Below are 21,502 nucleotides of genomic sequence, written 5' to 3' on the forward strand. Positions count from 1 at the left end.
AAGTAACAGTATTCCTTCTTGGAAGCCAAAGGAATATTGTGGCACTGTAAAGGTACCGTCACACATAACGAGATCGCTAGCGAGATCACTGCTGAGTCACGGTTTCTGTGACGCAGTAGCGATCCCGTTAGCGATCTTGTTATATGTGACACCTACCAGCGATCAGGCCCCTGCTGTGAGATCGCTAGTCGTGGCAGAATGGTCCAGGCCATTTTCTTCAAAGGCGATGTCCTGCTGGGCAGGACACATCTGTGTTTGACACTGTGTGACAGGTTCCCAGTGACTGCTGAGATCGTTATACAGGTCGCTACTGTGACCTGTATTGTTCCTGCATCGCTGGTAAGATCTGACTGTGTGACATCTCACCAGTGACCTCCCAGCGACTTACCTGCGATCCCTATCAGGTCGCATCGTTTTCGGGATCGCTGGTAAGTCGTTGTGTGTGACTGGGCCTTAAGACCTCATGTATCTCTGTGGGTGTCCGGTTACTGCTCTGTACAAGACCAGCCCCATGCATGTAGCCATATTAGGCTCGATTTAAAAGGGGGATTATTATTGATATTTATTGATACACATTCTTTTGTTTTGCAGCTGATTTCAATGTCTCTCAGTATACTGTACTCTTCAATAAGCTCTTGAGCTGCTGTGTTGAATACCGCAGCATTGGCATGTCTTCATCAGTCATAGACTTTATGATTGATAAGAAAATTGCAGTAGACTATGTCAATCTTCGGGGATTTATACTGACCCTTGCACACAGTGGACTGTGGACTAAAGCAAGGAAATATTATAAATGTAAGTATCACTTGTATCATCTCCGTGTATGTTGGAAGCATTGATGTTATAGAAGTTAGGAAATCACATATAGAATTTTTTTTTCTTTCACCCTGTTGGAGTAAAGCAAAAATTTACAGAAGTGGGTTTACCAGGGGCGTAAAAATGTTTAGCTTTGCTAAATAAAGTTAATATGGGTCATTTTTGCTTTGTCACGAAATAAAACAAAGTTTGGCACTAGCAGAAAAACGTCACATTTATTGTAGACAGGACAACTATCGAGCACTTCAATAAAATGGATGGTGCACATCACTTGGCATACAGTTCCAAGAAGAATAAAACCACAGAATGGTGAGTGCTGCACGTTCATTGTCATAATTCGTAGTCTTTCAATCCATTTTTAACAATATATCATTGTTTCTCACTAGGGGTGGTAGGAGGTGGTCATGCAGGCAATGGCCATTTCAACAACACAAAACTGCCGCTTCTACTGAGAAGCACTAGTGATTTATTGAAAATTAAATAATGTACTCAGATTTATGTCATTAGTAATGCCCACATTCATTCGGCTGCTTCATTTTAATGTGTAGTTTGTTATTCCAACCCAGATTAAAGTTATTTTTTAGTGGGCTTAAAACTCATGTTATTAGAATGAATAATGTGGATATTTTAGAGTCCGTACTACATATACATCAATATTATCCCTTGTGGTTCTCCAGAACCAGACCCAAAGATACATTTAGTCGTGTGATTGAGGGGAACTTCCATTTGTTATCTGTGCACAAAAGGAGCAAATCTAAAAATTTTCAGTGAGCATGGTGTGTGGGTTTTTTTCTATCCTGGTTTTGGTAAACCGTTAGGCTATGTGCGCACTAGGCGTTTTCGCCGCGTTTTTAGCGGCGTTTTTTACCGCGTTTTTGTGCTGAAAACGCAGTGACATTGCTTCCCCAGCAATGTCAATGGGTTTTCAGAAGTGCTGTCCTCACACAGCGTTTTTTTTTAGCTGCGTTTTTGTGGTGACCACAAAAACGCAGCATGTCAATTATTTCTGCGTTTTCCACTGCGTTTTTCACTCATTGAATTCAATGAGATGTTAAAAACGCAATGAATAACGCATATAGCCGCGTTTCTATGACTAAAACCGCAGCTATACACGCAAGGGGTGGGCACTACAGTGACGTGTACAGGAAGAGGATTCCTTCTGTTGGTAAACACAGAAGCATGAATCCTCCCGGTACCGTCACCGCTGCGTCCACCTCCCGTCCTGTGCATGTCAGCTCCGTGCGGCGCCATGTCTGGGCGGGAGGTGGAGGCAGCGGCGAAAAACAAAGTGAACAGTAGAAAAAAAAAAATGTCATATACTCACCTGTCCGCAGGGTCCCGGTGCCATGCCCGCTCCCAGCTCCTCCCGGTCCCGCCGCTCTGGCTGTGTGCAGTCTCCCCGGGGCAGGACCTTGCTTGCAGGACCTGGCGGTGGATCACCTGATGCAGTCACCTGACGCATCAGCTGATCGTAGTCTCGCCGGCTTCTTCGCGCCCGGCCGGCTATCAGCTGATCCTGCCGTCAGGGGACTTCATCAGCTGATTACCGGCAGCTCCGGCAGCGATCGTATAGGATCAGACTCCTGTCCAATCGATCGCTCCAGGAGCTGCCGGTAATCAGCACAGCACATAAGTGAGTATTATTTTTTTTTTTTTTTTTTCTACTGATGCATCTGCTGACTGTATAATTGGCTTTTATACAATCAGCTGATGTGTGATGTGATTCAGGCACTTGATCCTGACACATCATCTGATCGCTCTGCCTTCCAGCAAACCGATCAGATGATATTGGATCCTGATTGGACGGCGCGGGACCCTGACCCAGGATTACTGCGGAGGGGGGTTTATTTCAATAAAGATGGAGTCACTAATTGTGTTGTGTTTTATTTCTAATAAAAATATTTTTCTCTGTGTTGTGTTTTTTTTTATCATTACTAGAAATTCATGGTGGCCATGTCTAATATTGGCGTGACACCATGAATTTCGGGCTTAGGGCCAGCTATACAGCTAGCCCTAATCCCATTATTACCTAGCTAGCCACCCGTCACCAGGGCAGCTAGAAGAGTTGGATACAGCGCCAGAAGATGGCGCTTCTATGAAAGCGCCATTTTCTGGGGTGGCTGCGGACTGCAATTCGCAGTGGGGGTGCCCAGAAAGCATGGGCACCCTGCACTGTGGATTCCAATCCCCAGCTGCCTAGTTGTACCCGGCTGGACTCAAAAATTAGGCGAAGCCCACGTCATTTTTTTTTTTAATTATTTCATGAAATAATTAAAAAAAAAAAGGGCTTCTCTATATTTTTGGTTCCCAGCCGGGTACAAATAGGCAGCTGGGGGTTGGGGGCAGCCCGTATCTGCCTGCTGTACCCGGCTAGCATACAAAAATATGGCGAAGCCCATGTCATTTTTTTTTTCTTTTTGGGCAAAAAACTGCATACAGTCCTGGATGGAGGATGCTGAGACTTGTAGTTCTGCAGCTGCTGTCTGCTCTCCTGCATACACTAGTGAATGGAGGATGCTGAGACTTGTAGTTCTGCAGCTGCTGTCTGCTCTCCTCCATACACTAGTGAATGGAGGATGCTGAGACTTGTAGTTCTGCAGCTGCTGTCTGCTCTCCTGCATACACTAGTGAATGGAGGATGCTGAGACTTGTAGTTCTGCAGCTGCTGTCTGCTCTCCTCCATACACTAGTGAATGGAGGATGCTGAGACTTGTAGTTCTGCAGCTGCTGTCTGCTCTCCTGCTTACACTAGTGAATGGAGGATGCTGAGACTTGTAGTTCTGCAGCTGCTGTCTGCTCTCCTGCATACACTAGTTCTGCAGCTGTCTGCTCTCCTGCATACAATGAACATTTTGAAGAAGGAAATGACATCAGACCTTTTTTTTTTTTTTTTTTTTTCATCAACAATCTTTAATGGCATTGTGCACTGATTAAAAACGCAGTGAGCAAAAACGCAGCAAAAAACGCACCAAATCGCGGCAAAAACGCATGCGTTTTTGCCGCGTTTTTTTAGCCGCGGGTGCGTTTTTTAGACAAAAACGCACATAAAAACGCAGCGTGAAAAAAACGCCTAGTGCGCACATAGCCTAAGTCTACATGCGCACGCTGCGTTTTTTTGCTGCATTTTTGGTGCAGTTTTGTTGTCAGAACTTTCTGACATTTGACTTCCCAGCAAAGTCTATGAGAAGTCAGATTTGCTATGCGCACGTTGCAGTTTATTTGTCAGCGTTTTATTTGTCAACAGTTTGTGACAAAAAAATGCAGCATGTTCATTCTTCTGCGTTTCTGTCAACATTTGTCACAAAAACACAGCAAAAATGCATGTTGTGAAAAACACACCGAAAACGCACCTAAAATTACAAGCAATTTTTGTGACATTTCCAGGCTCTCTCTGACAACGTGCAGTTTTGGCTGCAGTTTGTGAACACAAAAAGATGCAGCGCGCGCATGTAGCCTTACTCCAATAGCCTACTTTCATGCAATTTCATGCAGAATTTTCTCTTCTCTATGTCTGTGCTGTAGATCAACTTGTTACCCTACCAAAAAAGGACAATAAGGACTCATGCAGATGTTTATGCAAATCAGTCTGAGCATGGATGTCACACGGCTCTCCTTACCCAAGCGTGACAGCCTAATAGAAATATATGAAGCTGTGATGTTTGGGTCGGGAGATCCGCTGCTAGTCCATGCATTGAATTCCGAGATGGGGCCAAAAGTGGACGTCTTCATGAGCTCTAATACAGATCATCATGTAATGTTTAGACAGTTTGAGTTTATTAATGGATCTATTTATTTAGCATGTTTATATTAATCATCATGCTCAACTCCTAAAATTAAAGAATTAGACTTAACACAACATAAGTTTGGCTTTTCATGTTGCTGTAGTGGGGCTTCTTGTAACAGCATTTTCTTAGGCTATGTTCACACTGGGCGTTTTTGCAGCGTTTTTTAGCTGCAGATTTGCCTTGGTTTTATGCAAATCCATGCTATTAAAACACTGCTTTTTACAGTCCCTGCAAAGTCTGAGATTTTTGAAATCTCATGCACACACAAACATGTTAGGATTTTTTCCTGACGGTTTTGTGAAATACCTCCAGTTTAGCTGCGTTCTGAACAGAATGAACATGTCAATTCTTTTCAGCGCTTTTGCTACGGTTTTCACCCTAGTGACAGGTGGACTCAGACACCCTGCAAGTCAACCTGTCACTAGATACCCGGAATTGATCCAGGGTATCTGGCTGGCACTTAAATGGTGGTGGGGATTGGAGCAGGAGTGGTATATTTACCGAATCCCCGGCTCCCGCGGCTACTCCAGTTCCCCGCTCATTCCATATTCACTGCTTTCATCTGTGATTGGTTGCAGTCAGACGCGCCCCCAGCATCTGACTGCAACCAATCACAGACCTGGTCTGCGGGTCTATACAAAGAGTGAGTGAGCCGCTCATTCAGCGGTGACCTCACTCAAGCTATTCCCGGTCACAGTTGTCGTCAGCTGTGACCGGGAATCACCTGAGTGAAGTGATCGCTGATCGTGCGGCTCATTCATTCTCTGGAGATCACAGAGGGCAGTCATGTTCTATGGCGCTCGCTGCGATCTTCAGATGTAGCAGAGCTGAATCGCCATGGGACCTCGTGTGGATTACTTCGGATCTGCAAGGGTGATTATGGGGTTAATAAAGTGGTGAAAGAGGGGGGCTTGTTGTAATTTTATTTCCAATAAAGGATTTTTTCGGTGCTTTGTGTTTATTTCTTGTCACTTATTACAGATTGGTAATGGGGGTATTTCATAGACGCCTGCCATTACCAATCTAGGGCTTAAGCGGGCTTTACACACTACGAGATCGGTACAGCGATCTCGTTGGGGTCACGGATTTTGTGACACACATCCGGCCGCTGTAGCGATGCCATTGCGTGTGACACCTATGAGCGATTTTGCATCGTCGCAAAAACGTGCAAAACTGCTCATCGGTGACATGGGGGTCCATTCTCAAATATTGTTACTGCAACAGTAACGAAGTTGTTCCTCGGTCCTGCGGCAGCACACATCGCTCCGTGTGACACCGCAGGAACAAGGAAGCTCTCCTTACCTGCCTCCCGGCCACAATGCGGAAAAAATGAGGTGGGCGGGATGTTCGTCCCGCTCATCTCCGCCCCTCCGCTTCTATTGGGTGGCCGCTTAGTGACGTCGCTGTCACGCCGAACGAACCGCCCCCTTAGAAAGGAGGCGGTTTGCCGGTCACAGCGACGTTGCTAGGCAGGTAAGTACATGTGACGGGTCTGGGCGATGTTGTGCGGCACGGGCAGCGATTTGCCCGTGTCGCACAACCGATGGGGGTGGGCACCCACGCTAGCGATATCGGTAACGATATCGCAGCGTGTAAAGCGGCCTTTAGTCGCAGCTATGAGCTGCGATTAACCCCTTATTACCCCGATTGCAAGTCCCAGAGAGGGGTCTTTTAACATTTCTACCTTTTGGAACCCAGAGACGGGTCGAATGACCTGAAGGATTTTAGCTAACATCCTATAATCACCGTCTTTTGTTCTGTAATTAAGGCCATTACTGTTGCACCACAGGAGGTTGTTGTTTTCCATCGAGTTTAGCCATTTTGTTTCTAGTTAGTTCAGTTAATCATCAGTCATTTGACCCTCTTTCGGGACTTCAGGGGGATCTCGAAATTTCTGGGACTTCTAGTGCTAATGGATGCGACAATCCTGGGCAGCTGCAGGATGATATTTTTAGGCCGAGTCTCTCCAGCCTGAGAATACAAGCCCCCAGCTGTGGGCTTTATCTTGGCTGGGTATTAACACTTTGGGGGACCACATGCTGTTTTTTTTTTTTTTTTGTTTTTTAAGTGTTTATTTAAATAATTAAAAAAACAGCGTGGGGTCCCTCTTATTTTTATACCCAGCTAAGATAATGCCCACAGCGGGGGGCTGTAGGCTTTCTCTGTGCTGGGTATCAAAATATGGGGGGACCCTACGTAATTTTTATTTATTTCCTTTTTTACTGTACGATAGACTCAGACTCTAGTGGAGTGGGGGGCGGAGGAAGCAGTAAATATGCATGAGGCTAATGAGCGGCTCCGGAAGTAGGAGGGGCCGCGGGAGCAGGTACGGATGAGCCTAGAATGTATGGGCTCCTTCCAGGTTAGTGGGCATGACCAGCTGGGTTAGGGGGCGTAAACGGCTTGGTTAGTGAGATTAACCATGTTTTCTCCCTGCCACTACAATCATGCTTCACCCCCTGCCCCCTTGTGATAGGGGCCTGTTGAAAACGTCATACCCGGAAGGAGCCCATACACTCTAGCATCTACCGGAGACTGGTAAGTATAGCGCACTTGCTTCATTTTTTTTTTTTTTTTCCTACCTTTTTTTTTTTTTTTCACTACCTGAGTGCTGGATCCAGGTTAGTCTCAGCCCAGCCCAGCACTCGGACTTGAACCCCTGCTTGTCTTGACATCACATAAAAAACGCTGTAAAAACGCCACAAAAAACGCACCAAAACCGCAGATTACTCCAAGGAGACATTATGCCACAAGATTAGGTTTTGGTCATGAAAAAAACACTGCAAAAAGTCCTGTGTCAACATAGCCTTAGGGGTATTCCTCCTGGTTTACAACCTCTCTGCATGCAGCAATTAAACAGGAACTTTGTTCACATCCAGTGGATAACTCTATCTATTTTAATGGGCACACAGTATGCTATTATACACATTCTGCAAGTATAGGGCTATGTGCGCACAGTGCGTTTTTCGCTGCGTTTTTGCGCGTTTTTCGGGTGCGTTTTTGGCCACAAAACTGCAGGACTTTGCTTCCCCAGCAAAGTCTATGAGTTTTCATTTTTGCTGTCCGCACACATCTGGTTTTTTTACCTGCGTTTTGAGTTAAAAAAAAAAAAAAAAAATTGGACATGTCAGTTCTTTCCTGCGTTTTTCTGCGTTTTCCCCCCATGCAATGCATTGGAAAAACGCAGCAAAACGCAGAGATCAAAACGCAGCCAAAAACGCACCAAATCGCGGCAAAAACGCATGCGTTTTTTGATGCGTTTTTTTTCGACGCAGGTGCGTTTTTGTGCGTTTTTAGCGGCCAAAAACGCACAAAAACGCAGCGTCAAAAAGACGCAGTGTGCAAACCTAGCCTATCTGTGAATGCAAGTAGAGATGTTGAAAAATGTAACAAATTGATACAGAAAATAAATAAGAAAATAACTTTATTTGATGAAAATAAAAATGTTCTTTTATTATTGCAGTTATGAGCATTTTGTTTTATCAGTTTATAAAGTATGTTCTAAATCTTTACTTACAGAATGCCTAGTATGTTTAGAGGTAGTCTGTCAGAACAGTTAAAGAAGTTGTCCAGTTACCAAAACTGATTTTTTTTTTTTCTGATAAATCTTGCTAATATGTGCCCCTCAACACATCTATTATGTTTTTTCAGCAAAATTACCTTTCATTGTGCACTAGCAGCACATGCTCATTGCTGGCTCCAGCTCTGATGGGGTTAATCTCTCCTCTGACTTCCTGTGTTCAGTTCCTACAAGTCCCAGAATTCTTTGTGGCTCTAGGGCGGTGTCTGGCTTATCTAACACACCCATTGTGTCTAATACACCCACTCTGCTCCCACCCAAACCCTCCTCCCTGCCTCTTCCCAGTGGATGTGCACTGAGATCAATTACACAGAGACAGCAGCACCTTTACACAGCCAGGGGAAGAAAGTGTGTGCGCGCGTATATACAGTGTGTGTGCGCGGGGATATACAGTGTGTGTGCGCGCGTATATACAGTGTGTGTGCGCGCGTATATACAGTGTGTGCGTGCGCGTATATACAGTGTGTGTGTGAATATACAGTGTGTGTGTGTGTATATATACAGTGTGTGAGTGAGTGTGTATGTGTGTGTGTATGTCATACTCACCTGTCTGCAGGGTCCATGCTTGCTTCCAGCCCCTGTCCCGGTCCCGCCGCTTCGGCTGTGTGCAGTCTCCCCGGGGCACGCACGAAGCTTGCAGGACCTGGCCGTGGATCACCTGATGCAGTCACCTGACGCATCAGCTGATCGTAGTCTCGCCGGCTTTTTCGGCCGGCTATCAGCTGATCCTGCCGTCAGGGGACTTCATCAGCTGATTACCGGCAGCTGCTGCAGCGATCGGACGGGATCAGACTCCTGTCCAATCGATCGCTCCAGGAGCTGCCGGTAATCAGCACAGCACATAAGTGAGTGTGACGGGGGTGTACAAGAGAGCAAAGGATGGACGAGGCCGAGGAACGATCCAACAGGTTTATTAACAGGAATACAGGAACAGCACACGATTAGTCCACATAAAACAGATTCGGGGGCCCTTCCCGACAATCCTCGGACCGGATAACAAAGCAATCGTCCTTACAGTAGTCCAAAGAGTTCCACACAATCCCACGGGCCGCCACACAGGCCTAGCTCTGTCCGTGTCCACAGCCACCCAGGCTGGGGCTCCTGCTCTCTTCAAGTTTCAGCTCACTCTGAAGTTACAAAAAGGGAAATGCATTGTCTGGGCTGCTTGACCAGCCCACCATGTTTGTTCAGGGGGTAGGGGTCACACATCCTATCATCAATGGTTTGGTCCATCACAGGGCTCCAATATGTCTGCCAGCCACAGTAGATGAAGGGATCCCCTGCTGTAAAGAACAATGACTATTCATTCACTGGCCAATGCAATTACAGATTAGATACACAACTCTGGAAAGAAGAGGACAGGCTATTTACATAATCACATTAGATGCCAAGACTACAATTGTATGAGAGAGACACATTGAGACCAGTAGCTCCCCCAAGAAAATACATGAATTACAACTAATACAACCAGGGAAATATACATATCATGACATAGTATCACAGCATATACAGTGAGAGGGTAAATTACATCTTCACAATCCCTCCCCCTCCCAACTTGTGTACGTACTAGGGACCTCTACAGGTCACTGGTTAAGTACACACAGGCAGAGCGTTACTTACATGTGGCTTCATGCAGCCACGAATTGGCATCGTAGCTCTCCCACATCATTGCCCAGGAGAACAGCTGCAGGCAGACCACCCATCGCCTGACCCCAAAACCAAAGTTCAGATCTACAGTAGCTGTGGGAATAGTCCTCCATTGTCCACCAGCCAGTTCAATAACAATCCCAGGTCCTCTATGGATTGCCTCAGGCCGAACCACTCGGGGATCAGCCAGTGTGAGGAAAGCACCCGAGTCACAAAATCCAACAAGTCTCTGTCCATCCAGCACAACCTCCTGCAAGTGCTTACCTCGATGAGCAGAAGTCGTCATAACTGCGGGTCGCACCCCGTAAACTCCTGGTGGTGCAACATGGGGGGCTGAGTCACTAGGCCAGTCCTCACATAACGGTGCCACATCTTCCTCCATGGCACTGGGCTGTAAATAATTAACAATCCGATTGGGTGCAGGATCAGTCCTCATTTGAACAGCTGGGCAGGAGACTTGCCGATGCCCTGGCTGTCCACATTGATAGCATCTGAGCTGGGTCTCCCTCCATCCAAGGCGTCCTCTTGGGTAAGGGGTAGGGGAACTTGGAGGCCGGCTCCCACCTGAAGGTGCTGTAGGGGTTTGAGGATGATTCCTCCATGGCCTGGCTGGGCATGAGGCCTGCAAATGCCCGGGATGCCTACAAACCTAACACCTGCGCTCTGTTACTTCCTCTCCCCGGCGTATTCCAGAAAGTGCAGTAGAAGCAACTGGAGGCACATTAACACGGGTATCAACATGTGGTGGCTTAGAGGAACGGGGAACAATGGGGACAGAATAACTGGGGGCATCCGGTGTTGTGGAGCTGTTAGGCGTCTCTCCATCGTCCAACAGAACCCTCCACTGAGGCTTGATGGTGAGAGCCTCATCAGCGAGAGCAGCAGCTTCCTCCACTGTCGCTGGTTTTCTCTCACGCACCCATTCCCGGATCTCAGCGGGGCACTGGGCAAAGAATTGTTCTTTTAGGATGACCTGCAGGAAGGTCTCCCAAGATAAGGGCTCCTCTGCCTCCAGCCAGCGATTACATATTTGTTTGAGTCTATGAGCATATATCTTAAAAGACACTTCCCCATCACAGGCTAAAGCACGGAACTGAGTCCTGTAAGTGTCTGGGGTCACAGCATAATGTTCTAGAATAGTCTGTTTAATATCCGCATACTCACAGTTCCACCGAGGGTCCATAGCTCTATAGGCTTCAGCAGCTCCCCCCTTTAGGAGCCCAACCAGATGCCAGACACGCTCCCTGTCCGGGACTTCCATTAATCGACACTGATGCTCAAAGTCCTGGAAGAAGCCCTCAATGTCGCCTGCAGCCTCATTAAACGGCTTAAAGTCTTTGCGGGACACCCTGGGAAGTTCCCTCATGATGGGTGCTGGGGTTACAGTCTGTCTGGAACCTCTCGCGGCTTCCACAGCGAGCTCCTTATCCAGCAGTGCCATCTCCTCCATCCTGCGCTCCTTCTCTTTAGCTCCACGCATGGCCTCCCTCTTATCTTCTATGGTGGCCTCATCTCCAAGCAGTGCCATCTCCTCCTTGTACCACACAACCCATTGACTTTTTTGGGTATTCACCTCCGGCTGCCGTCTTTCTTCCGTTTGCTGTGAGGATCCTTCCTCCACGTCATTTTGCGAACAGACTCCTTCTAGCGCCTCAATCAGCTGCTCCTTGGAGAGTCCTTTGAAACGAACTCCTACTTCACGGGCCTTTGATTGCAGGCTCCCCAAAGTCCAGGTCTTGTACTCTGCAGTGCTGGTTCCTGATGTTGAGCCATTGTCCTCCATTCCTTCTGCTCTGATCCCACTGCTGCCAACCAGTTTGTGACGGGGGTGTACAAGAGAGCAAAGGATGGACGAGGCCGAGGGACGATCCAACAGGTTTATTAACAGGAATACAGGAACAGCACACGATTAGTCCACATAAAACAGATTCGGGGGCCCTTCCCGACAATCCTCGGACCGGATAACAAAGCAATCGTCCTTACAGTAGTCCAAAGAGTTCCACACAATCCCACGGGCCGCCACACAGGCCTAGCTCCGTCCGTGTCCACAGCCACCCAGGCTGGGGCTCCTGCTCTCTTCAAGTTTCAGCTCACTGTGAAGTTACAAAAAGGGAAATGCATTGTCTGGGCTGCTTGACCAGCCCACCATGTTTGTTCAGGGGGTAGGGGTCACACATCCTATCATCAATGGTTTGGTCCATCACAGGGCTCCAATATGTCTGCCAGCCACAGTAGATGAAGGGATCGCCTGCTGTAAAGAACAATGACTCACTGGCCAATGCAATTACAGATTAGATACACAACTCTGGAAAGAAGAGGACAGGCTATTTACATAATCACATTAGATGCCAAGACTACAATTGTATGAGAGAGACACATTGAGACCAGTAGCTCCCCCAAGAAAATACATGAATTACAACTAATACAACCAGGGAAATATACATATCATGACATAGTATCACAGCATATACAGTGAGAGGGTAAATTACATCTTCACAGTGAGTATGTATTTTTATTTTTTTTTTGGCACTGATGCATCAGCTGATTGTATAATCGGCTTTTATACAATCAGCCGATGTGTGATGGGATTCAGGCACTTGATCCTGACACATCATCTGATCTCTTTGCCTTCCAGCAAACCGATCAGATGATATTGGATCCGGATTGGACGGCGTGGGACCCTAACCCAGGATTACTGCGGAGGGGGGTTCTTTATTTCAATAAAGATGGAGTCACTAATTGTGTTGTGTTTTATTTCTAATAAAAATATTTTTCTGTGTGTTGTGGTTTTTTTTTTTTATCATTACTAGAAATTCATGGTGGCCATGTCTAATATTGGCGTGACACCATGAATTTCGGGCTTAGGGCTAGCTGATAATATACAGCTAGCCCTAACTCCATTATTACCCGGCTAGCCACCCGGCTTCAGGGCAGCTGGAAGAGTTGGATACAGTGCCAGAAGATGGCGCTTCTATGAAAGCGCCATTTTCTGGGGTGGCTGCGGACTGCAATTCGCAGTGGGGGTGCCCAGAAAGCTTGGGCACCCTTCACTGTGGATTCCAATCCCCAGCTGCCTAGTTGTACCCGGCTGGACACCAAAATTAGGCGAAGCTCACGTCATTTTTTTTTAAAATTATTTCATGAAATTCATGAAATAATTAAAAAAAAAAAGGGCTTCTCTATATTTTTGGTTCCCAGCCGGGTAGAAATAGGCAGCTGGGGGTTGGGGGCAGCCCGTACCTGCCTGCTGTACCCGGCTAGCATACAAAATATGGCGAAGCCCACGTCATTTTTTTTTTCTCTTTTTTGGCAAAAAACTGCATACAGTCCGGGATGGAGTATGCTGAGCCTTGTAGTTCTGCAGCTGCTGTCTGCTCTCCTGCATACACTAGTGAATGGAGGATGCTGAGCCTTGTAGTTCTGCAGCTGCTGTCTGCTCTCATGCATACACTAGTGAAGTTATGTACTAGTAAAACAACTCCCATGTCAGGAGCCAAAATTGGGAAAGATTTGTTTTGCCGAATCCATTGCAGGGTTAATGGTGTTCTCAGATTTTACAGAGGACCTCCAATGTTAGCCTGTGTGGATGACGTAGGACGCATTAAGCACCCAGGCTTCAGAAGGAGGACAAAGATGGCCAAAAGAGGAGGCGATGCACCCGGAGAATGGAGACGGTCATCTGACCAGTCTGCATCGCCCCTTAGGTAAGTATTATAAAGTCATGTTTATGTTCTACACAGTGGCCTGGGCTCTTATATACAGTATGTTAGAATGCTGTATATAAGAGCCCACTGGTGGTGGCCGCAGCTTATAGTCACCAAATCTGGTGACAGGTTCCCTTTAAGTGCCCGGCTCCTGGTCTTATACTCACCTTACAGCGTCTTCATCTTCCATCAGTGGTTTTCTGTAGTTTGTGACCTGCCAGCTTCGCTAATGTTTCATGGAGTAATCTGGAGGTCACAACTCAATACAAGTCTATGAGACCCTCGTTCTGGCATTCATAGAGTTAGATTGAGAGCTTGTGACGTAATTTCTAACTTCCAGACGTGATTGTCACAAGATAGCGCTGCGGGACCGGAGTATCGCCGATAAAATACACAACAGGGGTTTTAAGCGCCACTCGCGTGCTGACATAAAACACTGGAGCGGTGCTTTAAGTAAAGGCTGTAAAGCGGTAGACAACCCCTTTTACGTTTGGCCGGTTGCTAATTTCTACTGAAAATTAGCCATTTGCCATAATTCAGAGATTAGCATCAGAGTCCTGATAGCCATAAAGACCTAAAAATCAAGGTGAAGGTGAAGGTGGGACTCACCTGGTGCAGGTCCATGTGGAAACGGATCTGTAAATGTATAAAGCATTGCGATGAAAACAAAGGAACGGCTTTCCTGTAAGGATTGCCTGTCAGCTGGTGCTAAGGCTGCTTTCACACATCCGGTTTTTGCTGTGCGGCACAATACGGCGCTTTGCAGAAAAAACGCAACCTTTTTTTTTTTGCCGCCGGTTGAGTTTTTTTCTGCATAGACTTGCATTAGCGCCGTATTGGGCCGCATGGCCTTGCGTTGCGTCCGTTTTTTGCCGGATGCGGCATATTTAGCCAATGATGGAATGTTGCCTGGCACTTTTTTTGTGCGGCGAAAAAAACGCATCACGCTGGATCCGGCGAGATTTACAATGCAAGCCTATGGACGCCGGATGCGGTTTTTTGCACTGCGGATGCTCAGTATCAAGCCGCATCCGTCAAAAAATGGACGGGCCGCATGGAAAAACTTATGCAACGGATCTGTTTTTTTCGCCGCATCCGTTGCATAGGTTTTCGAGCCGCACTGCAAAACCGGATGTGTGAAAGCAGCCTAAGACGTCTACTACTTCCAGACCGTGACCATATAGTGTGGTGAGGACTGAAAGCAATTACTACTCTGAGGCTGGACCAGAGCGCAGCAGGCAGACGCTGACCCCCTTCTCTGCTCCAATCATGCTCTGACCTGATTGTATATCATCAAGGCTGGAGCTTTCCATCCGGTGGCCATTCACAGAAATGTTCAGATATCAGCAGGCGAGAGAAAAGAACACAAGGTCCGGAAGCAGAAGCAGATACATATAGCGGAGCACTGCGGGAATTTGTGATTTGGCACATTGCTACACCAACACCAAGATTGGTACTTCTCTGGGGAGGTGGTATGGTCATAGTAAAGGCCGCTTTACACGCTGCGACATCGCATGTCGCTAGGGATAGCACCCACCCCCATCGTTCGTGCGTCACAGGCAAATCGCTGCCTGTAGCGAACAATATCGCAGGAACGCGTCACACGAACTTACCTTCCTAACGACGTCGCTGTGGATGGCGAACAACGTCCTTTCTAAGGGGGCGGTTCGTGCGGCGTCACACGGCAGCCGTCCAATAGAAGCGGAGGGGCAAAGAGCAGCCGCATGAAAGTCACGCCCACCTCGTTACCAGAGGACGCAGGGACGGTGTTGTTCGTCGGTCCCGGGGTGTCACACGTAGCGATGGAACGACAGGAACGACGAACAACCAAATGAGCAACGATATTTGGAAAATGAACGACGCGTCAACAATCAATCAATGATTTGGTGAGTATTTGGGATCGTTAGCGGTCGCTTGTAAGTGTCACACGCAACGACGTTGCTAACGAGGCCGGATGTGCGTCACAAATTCCGTGACCCCAGTGATATCTTGTTAGTGATGTCGCTGCGTGTAAAGCGGCCTTAAGTCAGGGCTCCTACAGAGGTATATATAGGTGGTGGTGATCAGAATAGAAAAGGCACACAAAGAAAAAGGGAATGATGGGCACACCGGGCTGTATGTAGGGTGTTCTGTGTACACGAGCCTAAGGGTATGTGCCCATGATCAGGGTTCAGGGCGCTGAAGTCTCTCACTTGTGTTCTCCCTACGGAGGACACAGGCGAATGCGCGATAAACAACTGACATGCTGCAGTCTGGAAAGACGCACCGCAGATCAGGGTTTTCTGCGGAAAAAACAAGCACAGCGGGCACTGTGCTTGTACTGTACAATGCAGCGTTTTGGACACAGCTGAAGAATGCCGCATCCAAAACGCTGCAAACACTGATCGTGGGCACGCACCAGCAGACATTCAACTTCTCCCACACAAATGAAAAGCAGAAACCTTGTAGCACCTGCACTTATTGGAAGATAACCCATAAATATCGCTACTATCCGTCATGAGGTCATTTAAGTGGCCGTTGGATCATTCGGCCAAAAGCAATCATTCTGGATTCCCCCATACATAGTAACACTTAGACAGGCCAACATGCCGAATACTATTTTTTTTCTCCCACATGTTACATTGTGGGCAGATCCAGCAAGTTTTGACAACTTTAATGTTTTTGGGGACCTTCGCTAATAGTATACAAACACTGAACAATAAAAAATAAATCTTTATTTTTATATAGCGCTAACATATTCCGCAGCGCTTTACGTACATCAGGAACACTGTCCCCATTGGGGCTCACAATCTAAATTCCCTATCTGTATGTTTTTTGGAACAATCCTCTACTGACCACTTCTATAATCCAGCATCAAATACAGCTCACCGGGGCCACATGAAATATTCTACATTACTGGACATTTTAAGAACTGGACTTCCTTCACCAAAAAAAATAAAAAATTGCTAGTAATGATCTGTTCACATGGTATTTGATGAGGATTTTCAGCGGGAATGTGATGGCTTAGGCTGCTTTCATACATCCGTTTTTTGCAGTGTGGCTCAAAAACCTATGCAACGGATGCGGCGAAAAAAACGGATCTGTTGCATACGTTTTTCCATGCGGCCTGTCCGTTTGACGGATGTGGCTTGATACTGAGCATGCGCAGAGCAAAAAAAAAAACGCATTCGGCCGCCGGATGCAGTGTTTGCCGCAGGACGCCGCATCTGGCGTCCATAGGCTTGCATTGTAAATCGCACCGGATCTGGCGTCATGCGGTTTTTTCGCCGCACAAAAAAAACGTGCCAGGCAACGTTCCATCCGACCGCCACATGGGCTCAATATGCCGCATTCGGCAAAAAATGGCAAATGCATGTCACTATCTGTCTCCCCTCTGGGACTTGTTGTGCAGGTGACCGGATGCTACATGTCACTAACTGTATCCACTCTGGGACTTGTGCAGGTGACCGGATGCTAAATGTCACTATCTGTCTCCACTCTGTGATTTCTGCTGCATAGTACCAACTGTATACACTCTCACCTGCAGAACAAGTACCACAGTGGAGACAGTTAGTGACATGTAGCATCCGTTCACCTGCACAACAAGTCCCAGAGTGGATACAGTGACATGCAGCACACTATGTGTCAGGGCACAGCATGTCACCAACTTGCTCTGCTCTGTCACCTGCGGTGCTGCATGTCACGTTTTTGCTGCGATTTGGTGCGTTTTTTGCTGCGTTTTTGCTCACTGCGTTTTTAATCAGTACACAATGCCATTAAAGATTGTTGATGAAAAAAAAAAGGTCTGATGTCATTTCCTTATTCAAAATGTTCATTGTATGCAGGAGGGCAGACAGCAGCTGCAGAACTACAAGGCTCAGCATCCTCCATTCACTAGTGTATGCATGAGAGCAGACAGCAGCTGCAGAACTACAAGGCTCAGCATCCTCCATTCACTAGTGTATGCAGTAGAGCAGACAGCAGCTGCAGAACTACAAGGCTCAGCATCCTCCATTCACTAGTGTATGCAGGAGAGCAGACAGCAGCTGCAGAACTACAAGGCTCAGCATCCTCCATTCACTAGTGTATGCAGGAGAGCAGATAGCAGCTGCAGGACTACAAGGCTCAGCATCCTCCATTCACTAGTGTATGCAGGAGAGCAGACAGCAGCTGCAGAACTACAAGGCTCAGCATACTCCATCCCGGACTGTATGCAGTTTTTTTGCCAAAAAAGAGAAAAAAAAATGACGCGGGCTTCGCCATATTTTGTATGCTAGCCGGGTACAGCAGGCAGGTACGGGCTGCCCCCAACCCCCAGCTGCCTATTTCTACCCGGCTGGGAACCAAAAATATAGAGAAGCCCTTTTTTTTTTAATTATTTCATGAATTTCATGAAATAATTTAAAAAAAAAAATGACGTGAGCTTCGCCTAATTTTGGTGTCCAGCCGGGTACAACTAGGCAGCTGGGGATTGGAATCCACAGTGAAGGGTGCCCAAGCTTTCTGGGCACCCCCACTGCGAATTGCAGTCCGCAGCCACCCCAGAAAATGGCGCTTTCATAGAAGCGCCATCTTCTGGCGCTGTATCCAACTCTTCCAGCTGCCCTGAAGCCGGGTGGCTATCCGGGTAATAATGGAGTTAGGGCTAGCTGTATATTATCAGCTAGCCCTAAGCCCGAAATTCATGGTGTCACGCCAATATTAGACATGGCCACCATGAATTTCTAGTAATGATAAAAAAAAAAAACAACACACAGAAAAATATTTTTATTAGAAATAAAACACAACACAATTAGTGACTCCATCTTTATTGAAATAAAGAACCCCCCTCCGCAGTAATCCTGGGTTAGGGTCCCACGCCGTCCAATCCGGATCCAATATCATCTGATCGGTTTGCTGGAAGGCAAAGCGATCAGATGATGTGTCAGGATCAAGTGCCTGAATCCCATCACACATCGGCTGATTGTATAAAAGCCGGTTATACAATCAGCTGATGCATCAGTGCCAAAAAAAAAAATACATACTCATGTGCTGTGGTGATTACCGGCAGCTCCTGGAGCGATCGATTGGACAGGAGTATGATCCTGTCCCATCGCTGCAGGAGCGGCCGGTAATCAGCTGATGAAGTCCCCTGACGGCAGGATCAGCTGATAGCCGGCCGAAAAAGCCGGCGAGACTACGATCAGCTGATGCGTCAGGTAACTGCATCAGGTGATCCACGGCCAGGTCCTGCAAGCTTCGTGCGTGCCCCGGGGAGACTGCACACAGCCAGAGCGGCGGGACCGGGACAGGGGCTGGAAGCAAACATGGACCCTGCAGACAGGTGAGTATGACATACACACTCACTCCGCGTCCGGTCACCTGTGCTGCTGGTGGGAGTATATGATCACACTGCTGACACCGCCCGCTATCCTGACAGCTGAGCACAGCGGGCGGGTGGACAGTGTGATCACATACTTGCGTGACAGGGGGGATTTCAGTTGGAGAAACCCCCCCTGTACTCCACACTGGCGCCCCGTACCTCCCACAGCTGAATGCTGGTAGCGCGCGCTCTGCCTTCACCGCTCCACACACTGGCGTCCTCCGGATCCTCCCCTCGATGCTGGGCTGTGACGTCAGGTAGTCACCGCCCACAGCCCAGTCAATCACTGTGAGTGGCCCCGGCATCCTGTGACGTACCCGTCCAGTTTGAGAGCCCGGAAATGCCGGAACGTCAGAGGATGCCGGCGGCCACAGCTCCAGGGGGTCATGTGACTGGCACTGAGCGTGCAGGATAGCGCCGCTCAGTGCCAGAAATGGAAACAGAAGCAAATGCAGAAGATGGGCGGCACGGTGGCTCAGTGGTTAGCACTGCAGTCTTGCAGCGCTGGGGTCCTGGGTTCAAATCCCACCAAGGACACCATCTGCAAGGAGTTTGTATGTTCTCCCCGTGTTTGCGTGGGTTTCCTCCGGGTTCTCCGGTTTCCTCCCACACTCCAAAAAAAAACATACAGATAGGGACTCTAGATTGTGAGCCCCAATGGGGACAGTATTGCCAATGTATGTAAAGCGCTATGGAATTAATAGCGCTATATAAATGAATAAAATTATTATTATTATTATTATTAAGATGCATATAATGGTAAGTGAGAATCATTGGGGAAAAAAAAAAATGGGTGAACCACCCCTTTAACACTCCTAAGCCGTCTATATCGGCATGTAGGTCATAGAAAGTTGAATAAAATGATACCTTGATATCTGTGATCTGATGGCTTAATCCAGATAAATCTACATTTCTCATTCGCATCATTGGGGGACACAGAACCATGTGATAGCTTGCTACCACCTGGAGGTTGACACTAGTATTACATAAAATTAAAAATTGACATCTACCCAGCAGACTATACTATTGTTTCTCGGTCTCCCTCTACGGACAGACACCCAGCGTTTTTTGCTTCTCCACTGGGGTTGCATTCCGCTGAGCAATCAGACTCTAGCTCCAGTGTGGAATCAGTGTTAGGGCTCATGCGCACGTTGCTTATTTTTTTGTGTTTCTGTTGCATTTTGAGCAGCAGCGTCACATTGTGAAAGTGCATGCGTTCTGGTTCCCCAGAAAAGTCTATGAGAATCATGCAAAATCCATGCGCACAATGCTTTTTGAAATGCAGCGTTTTGATTGTCAAAAATTTGACAAAATCTCTGCGTTTAGAAAAGCAGCATGTCATTTCTTTTGAGCCTTTTGGCAGCGTTCTACACCCATTGAAATCAATGAGTTGTAGAAAAACGCTACCAAAATGCTAAGCAGTGTGTTTGCACTGCATTTTTGTTGCGATCCGCATGTTTTTTTAACATAATAAACGCAGGTCTTTCGGTCTCTCTCTATGTCTCTGTCCATGTCGGTCTCTCACTCCCACCCCCTCTCTCATACTCGCCGATCCACGATCACTGACTCTGCGCTGCACGGCGTTCACACTGTAGCGGCTTCTCTTTTGAAAATGCCGGCCGCTCATTAATCCATCTTGTATTCCCTGCTTCCCCCGCCCACTGGCGCCTATAATTGGTTGCAGTCAGACACGCCCCCACACTGAGTGACAGCTGTCTCACTGCAACCAATCACAGCCGCCGGGGGGCGAGTCTATATCGAGCAGTAAAAAAAAACAATTTAAAAAAAAAAAGACGTGCAGTCCCCCCCAATTTGGATACCAGCCAGGGTAAAGCCACACGGCTGAAGGCTGTTATTCTCAGGATGGGGAGCTCCACGTTATGGGGAGCCCCCCAGCCTAACAATATCAGCCAGCAGCCGCCCGGCATTGCCGCATCCATTAGATGCAACAGTCCCGGGACCCCACCAGGCTCATCCCGAATTGCCCTGGTGCGGTGGCAAACGGGGTAATTAGTAGTTAATGGCAGCAGCCCATAGCTGCCACTAAGTCCCAGGTTAATCATGGCAGGTGTCTCCCCGAGATACCTTCCATGATTAACCTATAAGTTAAAGAAAATAAACACATACACCGAAAAAATCCTTTATTTGTAATGAAATACAAAAAACCACCCTCTTTCACCACTTTATTAACCCCTCAAAAACACCTCCAGGTCCGACATAATCCACGCAAAGTCCCACGACGCTTTCAGCTCTGCTACATCTAAAGCTGACAGGAGCGGCAGTAGAACACCGCTGCTCCTGTCAGCTCCATGCAGCAACTGAAGTGAGTTGCGCGATCAGCTGTGCTGTCACTGAGGTTACTCGCAGCCACCGCTCTCAGGTGGAGGACTGCAGCTGTGGCCGCAAGTAACCTGAATGAAAGCACAGCTGATCGCTCGGCTCACTGCAGTCACCAGGGGATTTGCGATCACAGGTGAGTCCTTCACGTGTGACCGCAAATCAGGCTGCGAGAGAGCCGCGCGTTGTCAGTGAAATCGAGTGAAGCTCTGACATCACTGCTGCTTTCTCCTGTGTCCTGGCACTGACTTCAGAGGTTCATCGGAGTTCATGACAGCACACAGAGACAGAG

General features: G+C 47.5%; 1 protein-coding gene across 1 annotated transcript in view; it reads left to right on the forward strand.

Annotated features, from left to right (window-relative positions):
- The window catches only part of TOPAZ1 (testis and ovary specific TOPAZ 1), a 321,592-nt gene that overhangs the window by 273,406 nt on the left and 26,684 nt on the right, over window positions 1-21,502 (forward strand). The window contains exon 18 of the mRNA XM_075315235.1: window positions 592-795. Coding sequence (XP_075171350.1) covers window positions 592-795 — 204 coding nt within the window. The remainder of the gene's footprint in view (window positions 1-591; window positions 796-21,502) is intronic.

Source organism: Anomaloglossus baeobatrachus, chromosome 6, assembly GCF_048569485.1.
Source record: "Anomaloglossus baeobatrachus isolate aAnoBae1 chromosome 6, aAnoBae1.hap1, whole genome shotgun sequence".
Taxonomy (NCBI): domain Eukaryota; kingdom Metazoa; phylum Chordata; class Amphibia; order Anura; family Aromobatidae; genus Anomaloglossus; species Anomaloglossus baeobatrachus.